The following is a 16,699-nucleotide window of genomic DNA, read 5'->3' on the forward strand; positions in this document are numbered from 1 at the left end:
ATTCGTTAAGTATTTACTTCGGCTCAGGTCATGATCCCAGGGTCCTGGGATCGAGCCCCACATCGGGCTCCCTGCTCAGCGGAAGCCTGCTTCTCCCTCTCCCACTCCCCCTGCTTGTGTTCCCTCTCTTGCTGTGTCTCTATCAAATAAATAAAATCTTTAAAAAGAGAGAGAGAGAGAGAGAGAATTTATTTATTTATTTATTGTGTGATAGAGAGAGAGCATAAGCAGGGAGTAGGAGAGGGAGAAGCAGACTCCCTGCTGGGATATATACCCTTCCTGGGACCCTAAGCCTCAGCTACATGGAATTCCTTACAATTTTTTTTTCAATGAATCATAACCCCTTCTTGCTCATTCCACTAACTTACCTTAGACTATCCTTTCCTATCCACCACTGCCACCCTGATTCTTCACCAGAAGAGTTCCCAGTCATGCCACAAGATCAATTCAGTCTTCACATCTTCCAGGAAGCCTTCCTTGTCCTCAGTTTTGATTAGGTCCCATAACATCCTATTTCTGTGTACTCACCTCACTTCTGCTGAAGTGTAAGCTCTTTAAGAGTTTATGGGAATTGGTCTTATTATCACTGTATCCCTAGCAATTTGTACGTGGCCTTCAACAAATACTTTTGAAAAAATGAATAAATAAACTATCTTTAATAACTGATATCTGGCCATTGGCAATTCCTGGGAAGGCAGCAGATTTGGGGATATCTTTGAGATAAGACTGGCAATATTTGCACCTAACATGGACTATCTGGATCCTTCTTCTCTCCACCCTCCCCACTTCTAAATGTTTCCCCTAAATTCAAGGAAAAATCACTTGCATAGGCAAGAATAAAATCAAGATTTCTAGACTCCCAGTGGCAGGGGGTAGGGCGGTGGCAGGCAGGTCTTAAGTCTATAATTGTATTTTATTTATTTGCTTGTTAGTGCATGAAACTATTTTCCTATTTTCAGAGAGCTCGATGGGCTCTTCGGTAATATTTTTTCCATATAAAACCTCAATAATTTTCCTACCTGGAAATAATTATTGGTGTCTAAAGTCCCTTTATGTTTATGATAAAAGGCCAGGGTCTCAAGCATGATCTGAATGACCATACAAAATGTATTCTTGGAGACAAAATTGCACCCCTGAGTGTCTCAGTACATCAGCAATGCAGAGAGTTCCTTCTAAAGTTCAGTTTTGGAGGTTGTTTATTCTGCAGCAATTCAAGCTTGGGCCAAACTGATTGTTTTTCTGGTTTAAATTGCATTGTGGACCTCAAGGAAAAGAACATAAACAGCTGGCAAATTTATAGCCTTTAAACAAAATTGCCTTAACTTGAGGGGAATTCCCTTAATATTGCTTATGATTTTTTTTCTCTCTTTTTAAGAACTTTCCCATTTCATAGGAGTTCAGAGCATGAAATGTGACACACAGGATGTGCTTCAAGCTAAAGTTCTCCTAAAACAATGACAATAACAACACAACAATCTTCTTAATGTAAATCCCTTATGCATCGGATACCACAAAGTACAGTTTAGAACCTGAAATGACAAATCTCAGATAACGTTATTTCACTTTCCATCAACACTATAATTCTGTCAGCAAAACTAGCCTACTATAATTTTAGGCCAGGAATCTATACCAGAAGGACTTCCAGTAAATACAAAATAACCTAATTATTTTGGGAATAAGCTTCACTCCCTTCGTTCTCCAGCTTAATACCTTTGTCTACAATTTCAACCACCCTCTTGTTAATAAATCCCTTCTCCTTGCTCCTGCCCTCACATGCCTACCCAAACCCCAAAGCTGGAGAATAGCTAACACTTCCAGGGTGCATACAATATGCTAACTATTCTCAGTACTTTGTGGGTATTAACTCACTTAATAATCACAACAATCCTAAGAGTGGGTACTCCTACTGCTCCCAATTCACAGATGAGGAAACAGAGGCACAGAGAGAATCAGTGACTTGCCCAAGGTCACAGGGGTATTCAGGGTTGACTGCCTGCTTGGGGCACTCTTCCTCGATATTGGTGTGGTCCAGTGGGGACGATTACACAATCAAATTGGTACCATTACATGCGGTCACCATCCTCTTCTGGACCTTCCAACTGTTCAACAATTCCGTTATGCTTCCCTAGTCAGTCTTCTCTTTCTCCCCAAAGACTGCCTCAATCCTTATTTCCTCACCTTCTCCCTCCACTCAGCGGATTAGTGCCCCCTCCTACTTCCTAGAGGAAATAGAAATTATCACAGAAACTCCTTCAGCCTCTTATTGCCTATTACCATGGAAGAGGTTCCCCATCTGCTATCTAAGACAGAATTCCATACTCTCTGGCATTCTCAGAGATTCTGCTCTATCAAGGATTCTTCCCACCCCTCTGACCCTGATTTTTTATATTCAACCTCTCCCCCCCACCCCATTTCTTCTCCACCACCATTTAAACATGTTTATCTCACTCATCTTAAACCCCGACCTCACAGAGCTACTGGCTGGACTCCGTGTCTATATCCCCCTTCTCGCCCACCCATTCCTCCAATCTTCATTGGCCTGACTTTGGCCTTCACTACTCCACAGAAGTTGCTCTTGTGAGTCACCAATAACCTTGTCTCTGCCCACATATCAGCTGTCCTCTCCACTGCAGTTGACACTGCTGTCACCTATCCTACCAGAAACATGTCCTTTCCTTTGCTTCTTTGATAACATGTACCACTATTTTTTCTCCTTCCTCTTTGAAGACTTCGTAAGTCACCTTGGTTGGCTCCAACTCCTCTGTCTGCTCCTTAAATGATCATGATGCCCTCGACTCTCTTCTTGTGCTACACCATGAGGTTTCCAGGGAAACCATGGCTACTCCCCTGGCTTCAATTACCATTCATTTACCAGACACCCCCAACTCTCTCTGCCCAGCACAGTCAGTTCTGTTCTGCTATTCATCTCCACTTAGATGATTCATGTGTACATAAGCTCAAATTACCTAACATTAACTACATTCTCTTTGCCCTTCCCCCAAATTCTGTTTGTTCATCAGCATTCTGTATCCTTACTTAAATCATCTTCTACTTTATTTCAAGCATTTGGTCTACCACCAAATCATGTTGATTCCATCTCCTAAATACTGCTCAAATTCACTCTTTGCTCTCTATTGCCAGGGCCACCACCCTAGTCTAGAGCACGATTCTCTTTGCCTGGACTAATTCAAGAACTGATTAAATTGGTCTACTTTCTGCAACAGGGCCCTCACCTCTGCTCAACTCATTATCCACATTGAAGCCAGTGTATACTATTTAAAAAGTAAATCTGATGATGTCATGGTTTCGATTGCCCTTTAGACGCAATCCAAAATCCAAAATATAGTTCAAAAAAAAAAAAAAACCACACTAAGAACTAGCTCCTACCTATGTCTCTGTTTTTTTTCCTTGATCCTCCCTCTCATTGATTCTCTGCAGAATCTCAAATGCTTCCCTATGCGCCAAGCTTTTATTGCACTTAGGAGCTGTTCATGTGTTACTCCTTTGTCCCTTCCTCCCATTATCACCCATCACCTCCTTAAGGCACACTTCTCTGACTCCTAGACTAGATTAAATCCCCTTAGTAGGTGTACTCTTCACTTCATTTTTTCATAAACTTTATCCCATTATTTATATTCAAGATCTACTCATGCTATATGCATATAAGAAGGAAATGTCTATCTGGTGGACATTATATTTCTAGACTAAAATGTTTCCAGACTAGACTCTCATTATACTATTTATTTTTACTAATCTTGTCATCATTTCTGTGTCATAGTTATTAGCTATCTAGATGGACATTAAAGAAAATGTCACTTTGTTACTTCATTTACCCGTGGCATGTCTAATCATACATTGCTTTGAAAATCATGGAAATGTCAGTCAGGCATCTTTGGTCATATAACCCAATAATGAAATAATCTGCCCATCATCTTTTTTTCCAGTTGCAAGGCATTTTGTGTCTTCAAACATAGAGAATTAAAATGGAAAGTTTTCTCTTTACTTCCATTATGAAATGTGGTGTGTGTGTGTGTGTGTGTTGTGATGCTCACTTTGTTGATAAGCATACCCCCCCACTGTCTTATGCCCCTCTCCCCAACAAGGGTGTGACTTCCATTTTAGTGTGTTCACTCAAGCATATTATTTTAAGGAAATGAAAATAGGTTTGTGATTTTCAAAGATACTAAATTAGCTGTCAGAAGTAGAAAGTTTGTTGCGTAAAGAAATTTTATTCTTTTATATGAAAGTTGGACAAAACTGAGTAATACAAGCTTTTCTAACCTGTTTCTATCCCAAAGATAAATATATACTATTTTCTTTCCAGTGATAACCAACTTGTTTTTTTTGGAAAGTGAGGTCATTAAAGCATCCAAAATGGTTCCAAATGCCAAGTTTCACACACGATTCTTTGATTCTCAAAGCTGTCATGTGGGTAAAAATCATACTTATCAAAGAAACACGATAATGACAGCTCAGAGGCTGTGCTGAAACTTGAAAGTAATTGAACCATTTAACCACCATTTACTTGCTCAAAATTTCTCCTCAGGAATGACCCCATGGCTAAAAGCCTATGTTCTTGTAGCGTGATGAATTCATTGCTTTTAGGATGAGCTCAGTCTATTTTGAGGCATCTTCCAAAACTCAGACTAATTATGCTATCTTCCTGGTGCCCAATAGTAAGGTTTTTATCCAAGGTCTCCCTTATTCTAACGTAGTGGTTCTCAAATGTTAGCCTGCATCAAAATCACCTGAAATGTTTGTTAAAACACAGATTGTGGGTTCCATAGGCAGAGGTTCTGATTCAGCCGGCATCTGGCATGGCTGGAGAATTTGCATTTCAAAGATGTCCCCAATGATGCTGATGATCAAGGGCCCACACTGAGAATCCTTATCCTGAAAATATACTCTTTTCCACAACACCTAGCATTCTTTCCTACCAGATTTATGTAAATGATAGTTTCCTTTGGGCCATTACTAACACCTTGTGATCCTCTTGTAATTCCTCAATGCTGGTACTAATAGAAATATCATGAAAGCCACACGTGTCATTTTAGGTTTTCTAAATTTAATTTTAAATTTAAACAACTTTAATTTTTTTTTAATTAGCCACTTTAGAAAAGTAAAAAAGGGATGAATTTTAATAATATATTTTATTGAACTCAATATACCCCCAAATATTTTCATCCAACAGGTAATCAACATAGTAAATATTAATGAGCTATTTTACTTGGTTTTTTTTCTTATGTTCAAAGACATATTAAATCTTTGAAATCTGATTATTTCTTACACTTTCAGCACATCTCACTTTGGACTAGCCACATTTCCAGTGTCCCCTAGGCACACATGGCTAGTGGCTACTGTAATAAACAGCACAGCCATAAAACTTTTAGATTCAAGAAAATGAATATTGAGAGTTCTGCTTGGTCTACCCCTTTTTATGACTTTCACTACATTTCCTAACCTCTAAATGGGCCTGTCTGTTGCATTATCAATTTATAACAGGTTTTAAGGGGGAAAAAAGAACCATTACATCATTAAATGTACACATTGATTTTAAAATGCAATGTCAATGTAAGAATTCTGTTTTTATACATAGAACCAAGATGCACTTGCACAGATCATGATGCACTTGCTTTTCTCCTGCCTCTTTGTCTTAGACATCTCCTCCCCCATCAGCAATCCCTGCCTCTAGCAAGATAATCCATGTTAACAATGTAGTATTGGTACTTCTTTATTTTTCCTCTATTTGCATATAATCCTATACCAACATACAAACAGAAGTTTGTTTATCTACGTTTGTTTTATTAAAATAGGATTATATTGTACCCACCTCTCTGTATAATGCCTTTCTTATTCAAAAAGAACTCAAGAAAATCTCTGTAAATCAGCTGGAGGTTGTAATTCATTCTTTTTAATGGCCACTAAGGAATATGGAGCAGCTCACATAATTTATTCAATATGTCCATTATTAGCAGGCATTTATACTTATCTTGTTTTTGTTTTTAAGAAAAATGCTGTAAAAGATTGAATAGATGATAGACAGATGGAAGGACAGTGAGATAATTCAGCTATTTAGATATATAGAGATATATATATAGATATCATTGCCTACTCTGTCTTTTACCATGCGATCTTTGTTATCCTTTAACTTAGACTTTCTCTCACCATATCCGGGTCCTTTCTTTCCAACAAACAAAACCAGTTATCATTAGCAGTCCAAACAGACCATTTTAAATCATTTTTCTAATGAATCCTTCCATAGTCAACAGCTCGCTCAAACTAATAGATCTCTCCTAATTCTCCCCAGTGATGCTCTTTATTCAGGTGTTCTTTTCATCTGTCTAACTTCCTGGTAAATAGTACACAAGCCTGGGGAAAATCTATGTAGAAATGATTTTATTTTTGTATGCTCACTTACCTTGCAAAAAAAAAATTATATGTATATATATATTATTTGGCATTAATAAGATTAATTTCTTCACTGATGTTCTAATTTTTTTTAATTAGGCTAACAATCAAAGGTCCTGGAATTCATATCCCACCCAAAGTAGCCTAGATTGTAACTCAGGTAATAATAATAATTAGCATCATAAACAAATAGCAACATTTATTGAGTATTAGTATGTGACAGGCAATGTTCTAAGTAGTTTACATGTATTAATTCATTTGTTTTTTCAAAATCTCCATAAGATAGGTACACTCATTTCAGTATTGTTCCCACTTTACAGCTGGGGACCCTGAAGATCATACCTCCAGTAAATGGCAGAAATGGGATTGAAACATAGAGTGTATGACTCGAGGCCTAATCTCCTTACCTGGTAAATAAATAAGTAGTAAATCACCTCATCTCCTCTCTCTTTGAACCTCAGTGCCCTCACCTGTCAAATGGATACACCAACCTCAGTTCCTCCTAACTTTAGGACTGCTGAGAAGAAATACGAAACTTATCTGAAAACCACTGAATGCTCTAACAAGGGGAGGGAGTCTTATTGCAGCTTGGAAAATTGAGGAGGACTATTTCATCATTTGAAGCAAAAACTGAGCAGATAAAATGTCTTATACAATAGCAAATTAAGCCATGTTCTGACCATACATCCTTCTGAAGGTGAGCCTGGACATGTATGTCCCACTAATACAGGATGTGAACTAAGCCTGATTCCCCCAGCCTGCTGATGCGCCCAAAATGAGAGAGCAGCCAACCTTTACCCTATTGTGTAGCTTTACCACATCCTTCCTCTCTCCGCTCTGCTCCTTGCATTTTACTTAATTGGAGCACCAGGCTATAAATCTTACATACGTAAGGGCCAGAAAACTCTCCGGAGCTCTCACACTGAAATTTGTGTGGGAGTTCAGCGATATTGAATTTTCAAATAAAATGATTAATAGGCACCTCTAGGGCAGCCTCAGAGAAAACAATCCTTCCTGAATCTTGCCACCTTAATCTGAGGAAGCTTTTTGTTCTAAGGTTTAATAAAATGGCTGGAAAGTAACGTAGGGCTGGGTGACTAAAAGCAGGTAGAGAGAGGCACTGCGTTCTCCAGGCTGGAAACTCCCTTCAGTGACTAACTGCTCTCTGTCCAGGCCTCACCGGGCTACTGGGACATGATACTGGGGAAGTTTCAGTCACTTAAATTTTAACTGCAATCAGCTCCCGTTACTATTTTTCTTAAGAAACATTTTCTCCAAGATTGTAATAGTTGGAAATGGGTGTATACCTGATCAGAAAGCCTATTTTCTTTTCCATAGCATAATAGCATCTATCAGACTTCATGAAGCAGAGAATTAAAATCAGTTAAAAGGAAGAACATAATCCAATCCAATTCTATCCACAGACTGAGACCTACAAGCCTACTATTTGCTGAAACGCTGATTTAGATGCCCTGCCAAAGAAATATAGAATGTTTATGGCCTCACACAATAGGAATCTGCCTCATTTATGCAGCAGGAAGATCATTTACAACCAATTTCTAAAAGACACCAAGCCTCAATAATAAATTTTCAAATCAAGGCCAGAAATTGCAATACTCAAAAAGGGACCATTAAGCAATATGAAGTTGTTGTCAGAAGGAGGATTTTCAGGGGCGCCATACCAATTTAAAATCCAGAAGCATCTATAAAGTGGTCATGACCAGCCTGGTTTTCCTAGTCTCTGGGAAGGAGGAGGCTCGGTGGTAAAGAGGATCTGGGTTGACAAGCAACAAGGACAGGGCATCTCCTACTGAGATGTGTCAGTGCCAGCCTGGCTGCCCTCCAAGATGATCGCTAGAACCATACCGCTTCCTCAGCCAGATCTGCTGCTCGGGAGCAATTCCCACTTCGCAGTTATGGAGAAGAGGTTGAATAAAGCTGCTGGAGGGGCTGCTTCTCTGCTCCAGATCTTCCCCTTTACATTCACCCTTTTGCCTATTTACCCCTTTACACACACACACACACACACACACACACACACACTTCTACCCAGCCCCCCCCAACGAAAAACAGGAATTTAAATATACTAGCCTTTTCTCTCTGATATGTCCCACAACATCCAAATGCTATTAAAACTTGGAGGAAATGAAAAGTAGCTCCTACTCACAGAAAAGACTGACTTCTGGGATGGAGCACAGCAACGTGGCTGTGCATCCCAGTTCCATCCCTTAACAGATGTGTGGCTTTCTCAAAGTCACTTGAAACATTTCTAGGTCTCATTGACTCTCTTATAAAACAAACAAAATAGTACTTCATGTGAGGAAGAAATAAGGCCATTCATGAAAATTCTTAAGAAGAATTCAAAAAAGTATTAACTGAATACAGTCAGGTCACCTGGATCTGGATTTTGTCCGAGTTCCCTGTGACAGAAAGCTGGGAGTCAGGAACAGGAGAGTGTTCAATTCTGACTGACATTGGAGGAAATAACAGTACACAGAAAGAAAGACTCCTCAAGGAAAGTAGTCAGCCAGGGGTCAGAATAGGGGAGCTGAAATGTAAGCTCTCCTGCTGTGTGTTCTCTGCCTTTTGTCAAGTCCCTTAATCTCTCCAAGCCTTACTTCCCTCACCTATGCAATGGGATTTATGATAACCACCTTACAGCATTAGGGTGAATATGAAATAAGAAAACATATATAAACACACTCTGTAAACTATAAAGAATTTTCCCACTCTTGGTCTGGCCCTCAACTACATAATCTTGTTTACTTTCTTCAGGGACTGACTTGAAATGGCCATGTTTGTTTTTGTGCTTTGTATTGGATTCACCCCCACTAGATTATCAACTCCTGAAGGCAGAAACATTGTCTTATTAACACTTATATCACTCAGGTTTAGAGCAATCTTGGTCCGAATATTTATTTTGTGTTCTGAGTGCTAGACAAGCATACTGGCAGTCAGCCCAGAAAAAAACCTGATGCGGGTGAAGTTTGCCCTCACTATCTCTCCTCATCCTTCTTAGCATCGGAAATAAACAACTGCTTCTTTCCTATGACTGGGGAATCTTCTAGGCAGAAAGAAAGCCTATCTCTCCCCAGAGAAGTTACAACTACCAGCCATTTGTGTTCCAGTTTCCCTTGCAGCTAGGGGAGCAGGCACTTGACTAACCTCTATCCCCAGGCTCATCTGCTGTAGACTTTGACCTGTAAACCAGTAAATCCAAGATGCATAGGACACTGTCTCCATTCTGGCAACACTAGGAAGAGAGGCCTCTGTGCCGATGGTTCCAGCAGCAGCATCCAGGGTCCTGGATTGGTGATACTGAGAGAGCAAGCTGCTTTATCAGCACCCAAGGTATATTTTTACTGGGTCAGATCTGTAGCATGAGTTTGGCCCTTGCTCCTGATTGTATTACCTCCAAGCTTTGTTCTTTTTGGTATTCTGGATATTCTCTACATAAAACTTCCTTTAATTAGTGTATTTTAAGCTTAAATTATCTAGACATGGTTTTGTTGTTTGACTGATAGGATCCTCCTCTTCCCTCAAACAGCCCAGGATCTCCATCCGATTGCACATGATCCTGGTCACTCGTACTAAGCTGTCTTACTAGAAATTAAATCCAGTCCTTCTCCTTCCCCCCAGATCAAACTGCACATTTCCTAGAGCATTTTCCCTTAGGGCCTTACTTTGTGTAGGAATAATATGATCAATTAACTTAAGCCAATGTGTTAATTGCTGACACTAATTTAATATTACCCCAGCATCTTAGCAGATACTTTTAATGTGTCAAAGCAAAGGAGAAAGGAATGTGTTTTTACCATCACCCAGTGCCAGGGCCTGGGAGCATTCTACTTTTTGTCTGCAATCTCAAAGGTCTTGCCTCCATGAAGACATATCATGTCTTGTCCAACCACGGGTGCCCCATGGACCAACCATACAATGACACTGGTGCAGTTTATTGAATCAGTGATTTACTTCATGATTATACATGTATGCATGCACATGCGGGTGGATGCGCGCACACACACACACACACACACACACCCCTACTTAAAATGCTTCAATGGCTTTCCATTGGCAAAATAATGTCAACAAGATCATAAAATTCCTGAATACTTAATAATTGGCTCTTGCAAGCCAATATGAGCCACTAGCTCCAGCACACCACCATTCTCCCAGTGACTTCTTACTACACACATCACTCTAACCCCATGGCTTTTTCTGCTTCCTCAGTGAGTCACATCTCCCCTCTCCCCCCTCCACCCCCCACACACAAATCTTTCCATGGACCCATAGGTCAAGTTCTCTGTTACGACCTCCCACAACTCTGAGATCCTCTCCTTCCCAACCTTATTTCAGATCATGCATTTGTTCCTCCATGCAACCAATGTGATGTTTAACATCATAAGCAAGCATGGATCTGTAGGAGATGTGATCAGAGTAGCTATAGACTTCCCTTTCTATGTAGTTTCTATGTACCCTTTAATGCAGGAAATTTCAGGGCTTAGCCAAAAAGAGAACTTTAGTGGCTGAGCAAATCTGCTCAGTTCTTACAACCACAAATATGACAGAATCTATTTTCTCCTGGTTTCTTCGATTACTGAAGCTGGAAGAGATCACTCCAAATGCTTTCTTTCCCTCTGATCCCCATACTCTATGCAGATGCTTCATAAGCTCACCGGAGAAGCTCTGCTTTTATATATTTCATATATTGCTCTCCCTTAGAAGATTTCTTTTGAATAATTTCAATATGGAAAAGAAAATGTTTACAAACCAGTTTTTATTGTATAAGTGTGCAAATTAAGTACTTACAGAAGTACAGAATAATAGAGAAAATTATGTTTCATGGAAATTTTTTTTATGTATAAGTATCCCTAGTCTGCTTTTCGTTCTTCCCTCCTTGCTCCAACTCCCAGTAAATATTTGAATTGCCTTTCCAGTTTTATTGCATTTCCAAAAATATGAATCCTTCCTGAGACTAGACCATATGGGGACCCATTAGTATTTGGGTTACACAGTGCTTGCTTAAGGTCACATAGATAATCACAGAACCATGACTTGAACAAGGACTCCTGAGTCACAGTTCACTTTCATTCTGCTTCTCAGTTGAGATACTTCTAGTACCACTGGGAATTTTGCTGCTTCCCAAAGGAAAACCAAAGCCTCGCTATCAGAGCATCTTCTCCATGGGAAATTTCTTTTAGTGGTTAAATTTTGTTTTCTGGAGACTGTAAGATTACACAGTATAAAACCAATAAATCTGATAAAGATCTATAGAAAAACAGTCTCACTTCTATTTAGCCATCAAGTTTCTTAACTCAGCAGGCATCCTCAATTCTAAACCCACCTGGACTTCTAAATTCTGATCAGAAGCTCAGGATCTGGGCAATGGAAGCCAGCAATGAGCTCCTAGGCATCTGCCTCTTTTTTGGACAATTAAAAGCATTCTATAGATCAGAGAAATTTGAGTTCATATCCCACTGATGCCACTTACTAGACATGTGATCTCAGGCAAGTTATTTTCTATCTCTGGGGCTCAGAGATAGCCATGTAAACCATGTAAGGTACACTAAGGGTAAGAATGTGCACCTTACAGGGCTAATTGGAAAGATTAAATGAGACATATCCTTGGCATGAAGTGCTCAAGAAATTATTGTTATGTTACTATTAATTGACAAATATTTCTATACCAACATTACTAGGACTAAGCCTGATATATATGTAAGGTGTGATCTTTTAGTTCAGGAAATAATTTTGCTTCCATTATATAACTAGCTAGTTCATACTATTTAATCTAGTTAAAGATATACTGAGATTTTAATATGTGCCAAACACAGTATTAGGCTTGGGCCATGAATAATGACAGATATTCAGTTCTTATTTTTAAGGAGCTGACAATTTCAAACATACCTGACAGATGACACCTCCTGTGTTCTTAAAGATGTCTAAGAGAGGAGATCTCACCACACAGATGGCTACTCATTTCTCATTTCTCTGAGTGATCCCTGTGTGTGTGTCTGTGTGTGTGTATGTGTGTGTGTGTTTCCAATTCCTTGAGAATCGATGTATCTCCATCTCCTCTTATTTTAGGTGTCAAAAGAAAGAACAGTTGGTGACTATTCTTCACATAATAAGCCTTAATTCCCTGAGAGTTATTGAGTTATTCCTGTCTTCTCTCTCAAGATTAAATAATTCCAACCCCTTTAACCTTTTCTCACAAGTCCTCTTTGCCAGCCTTCAGTTTAATCATTTCACTGTTCCCCTCTGGAATCTCTCCAAGTCTTCTTCACTAGATATGTTGTTTTTGCCATTGAGTTTACTCTTCCAAGCAACTTATTCTTCCACACAAACCAAGACAAAAAGAAAGCATCTCCCAAAGAAAATAAAGAGAATAGATAAAAGAAGAAGCTCACATAGCACACTCATACACTTGAAGCCCAAGTAACATTTGCCGTCACCACTCTTAAGGAGGAAAGGACCAAACCAGAACAGCTTCTAAATAGTGCCAACCATTCTGCTTGACAATTATCTAAATTGCTTTTAAGCAGGTAAGACTATTAACCAAAACCTTGAGGCTTTAGTGACACCTGAAATTCTCAGAAGGGTGCTAATAAAATTACTGTTAATGAGATCAAACAGGAATTTTGGATTCTGTAAAATACCTCTCACCGCCAAGTCAGCCATTGAGGTGGTTATGTTATTTATAGGCAGTGACTTTGTTCAGTCCTGGCAAAGTGCAAAGGATCTTTCTTTGCATTCTGTCAATCCATATAAATTAATATTTTCTGAGCTGAGAAAGCAGCGAATTCTAAGGTGCTCTTAAGAAATGATTTAGAGAGGCTGATCAAATACACACTGATCATAGTATGACACCAACACATGCAGAAAGGAGCAAATAGGAAAATTAGAGCTCTAATAAAATCTCTCCCTCAAGACATGCACAGTGACTTGTCAGAGATCGTTCACAAAGATCCTTCCCTACTTTTTTCTCTTATTGTGCTGTGGAGATGAACCTGCCCCCTGTAGTCAGCAGAATGCCCCTGCTTACACACATACACACCCACTTAAGATTCTGCTGACAAGTTTCCAAATCCCCTCAAGAAACTGAGAAAACTCTTCAGTAGATCACATTCTGCCTGTTTCAGGGACTTCTTTGTTTTAGAACCACTGTTTAGAAACAATTTGTTTTTTCTTTCCCCATCTGTTAAGGGAAAAAGTATACAATTGGGTGAAGAGAGTTAATTAGAAGTGAGGAGGTAGAGAGAGAAACTATAGCTTCCTTTGGGGTGGCTCCAGGCAAACAGGTGGTAGTGGTCATCGCGTTTGATTTCTGAAGCTAGTTTGGCTCTGTCCAGATCCTGGCTGGCCTAGAACTGGCTGGGCTGAGAGAGGTCTGTCAAAAACAGCCATGAGACAACCAACTACATTCTGAAAAAGCCTCCTTGCCAAGTTCTCTGCAGATTCCCTCTCTTCTGGGTCCAGAACAAATTAATGATTTCATGTGGAATCTTCCCAGGGAGGTGTAGCCCCAAAGACCGTTCAACCTATCGATCAATGACTTAAATTCTAAAACAGTGATCCTTAAATAATCCGCAGTTAGGATGGCCAGGAGCTTATAACCATAGCATCATAATGAGAAGCGCCATCCTGGGTGAAAGCAGACAGTTTGCTAGCTGTTTAATTGCCAGTGATGACGCATTATATCCCTCTTACTCTTGCTGGTTGGTTCTCCATGAGAACAAGGCACAGGTACACACCCTGGGAGGTTTGACCACCAGATGAAGGAAAGGCAGAGGATACAAAGGCCACTGGCAAGTGTATCCACAACTGAAGTCTGGGAGCTCTAAAACAATGGATGATTAAAGCCCTCGCATATTAAATAGATTTGTGTGGATGCATTATAACTTCATAGTTGCCATTTTTATACAAGATTTCAATTATGAAGTGGAACTACAAATCACCCTTGATTTCATTTATTTGGTGGTAAAGATAATCTAGTAAATTCTTATCAAGCAGTAGGAAAGTGAAAGTAGTGCACTGATATTGATGTATGCTACTTTGTAGTGGTTATGGAAAGTGGCCTCTCTTTATCCAAATGTGTACTTCGGAGACTTACACCAAATTGTTTCAAAGAAAGAGCAATTTGCACCACCCCACTGCACCTTGGGAAGCAATTTTTGTTCCATTCGATTTTGAGAAATAATATCACCAATACCGAATATTGGCATTTGCAGACTGGAAAGAAGGGAAAGTAAGGGAAAGGAGAGAAAGAGAAGTGAAAAACTAAGATTGGTGAACTTTAAAAATATCCATCTATACTGAGCAGGTGACATTTTCAGTAAAGCTTTTCTGAATCTGAAAAAGTAAAATAAAATTCCTGATGACTTTCAAAAGCCAACCATTTAGGTCATTCTTAAAAAAAAAAAAAATAGATAGCCAGCAGATTAAAGGAGCTCCATTTATAAAAATCAAATGAACCTCTAACAAAGCTTGTTTGGGACATGAATAAATCATCTGGTCATGAATTATTTATTGTTATCAAGAAACAAGCTGGGGATTCCGGGAACTGGGCTTTGGGGAGGTGCTGAAGCCAGGCAATGAGCGAGTTCATTGTCACCTACCCCCCCCACGGGAAGTGAGAGGACAGGCCATGGGGTACCATCATCTGATGCAGACCACACTAGACCCCCATGTGAGTTTCAGAGGATGCTTCAGCAGCATTTACACCCCAGAGGATAAAGCAAATAGAGTTTGAACCATAGAATCATACTTTAGAAAACTGCAAGTACTCGGTAACAGATAAGATTTTTTGAGCACTGGATCTTTTTTAAAAAAAAAATACACATAGGGAATATGAGCTGTGTGCAAAAGAGCAGAGGCTGAAGGTTTACATTTAAAGGAGATGGCTAGAAAATACCTTAGTAATAAACTGTGGAGAGAAGTAGTCTGACCTACTCATTCCCGGCTTTGGGGGTTGGCTTTTTTACTGGGGTTGGGGAGGGAAGAGAAAAAGGGAGCCTCTGAGATTTAATCAACTAATCAACGTATATGTGTGTTCCAGGTCCAAACTGCTTTGCAGGAACGACAATAATCCCGGCTGGCATTGAAGTGAAAGTGGATGAATGTAACATCTGTCACTGTCACAACGGGGACTGGTGGAAGCCTGCTCAGTGTTCAAAACGCGAATGCCAAGGCAAGCAGACTGTGTAGGACAAATTCCCAACCGAGGAGGAGTTCTTAGGAGAGGATGCTATGGATTCTACACTGCACATGTTTGAAACAAAACAAAACAAAACAAACACACTCCAGCCAGCTACAACAGGGTCACCAGCAAAACCTTTTAGGGTTGACAAAAGTGAATATTTTACTAAGAGGAAATTTCTCTTTCTCTCTTGCTATATAAAATATATATAGTATATAGCTATCGAAACCGCTTTTGTAATTATCCATGCTTGATGGTGACTTGACCACTGGATTTCTGAAACTAAAAGGAAGAAACAGCCTTGTACGGGCTCCTTCTCTGGTGACACCTCTAGCCTGCCAGCTCACCGTCCGCCGACTTGCTTCATTTTTACTCTTCTGTACATCATCACCCATGGCATTTTTCTCTTGTAGAATTTCTTTTTCATATTTAGAGTCTAAGGGGCCAGATTTGACTGCACAGTTAAGTTTGGAGTGGTGTCATATAAGCTTTAGTAGAGGAATATCAGGGGTGAGGACCCTTCCTGACCAGGAAGATGCAAATGCATCCGACGCATCACTCCCCTCGGGGGAAACACGCCCTGCAGGGCTCAGAAAACAAGGGGTACATACAGCTGGACCCACTGTTGGGGCAGCGCGGGGAGCTGGTGCTTGGTGCAGTATGCAGAAGGTCACAATTTAATTCTTACAAACCACACATTTCAGACACAAAACCTTGAAACTGCCAATAAAAAACTAATACGTGAAGAACACCACGAGCTTGACTATAGCATCCAAAGGGAGCCAGGAACTCACAATTGTAGCATTAATCACCCGACTTTCTCATGATGCCAAATTTTGGTTCGGTTTGTAACTCAACACTCTACACCCACTCTGTCACCTGGCATTCTCCATACCAGAACCAGGGTGAGTAGCCCCACTGTGAATCTGAATCCTTCTGGAAATTCCTGGCTTTTGAGTTCAGATTTGGCTGAAAGCCAGGAGTACCCACAGGCAGTCTTTATGGTTTGGGACTGTGTTTGCCATGTTTTAGTAATGACCACTCAGCCCTAGGTCTAACACACAGATTCAGGACACTCTTTCCACCTCAAGT

The 16,699-nt window shown here is 39.9% G+C and overlaps 1 protein-coding gene across 1 annotated transcript in view; it reads left to right on the forward strand.

Annotated features, from left to right (window-relative positions):
• Positions 1 to 15,699, forward strand: part of VWC2L (von Willebrand factor C domain containing 2 like) — a 151,492-nt gene extending 135,793 nt beyond the window's left edge. Inside the window, exon 3 of the mRNA XM_021703227.1 lies at positions 15,467 to 15,699. Coding sequence (XP_021558902.1) covers positions 15,467 to 15,615 — 149 coding nt within the window. The 3' untranslated portion in view covers positions 15,616 to 15,699. The remainder of the gene's footprint in view (positions 1 to 15,466) is intronic.
• The last annotated feature ends 1,000 nt before the right edge of the window (positions 15,700 to 16,699 follow it).

Source organism: Neomonachus schauinslandi, chromosome 3 (genome assembly GCF_002201575.2).
Source record: "Neomonachus schauinslandi chromosome 3, ASM220157v2, whole genome shotgun sequence".
NCBI lineage: Eukaryota > Metazoa > Chordata > Mammalia > Carnivora > Phocidae > Neomonachus > Neomonachus schauinslandi.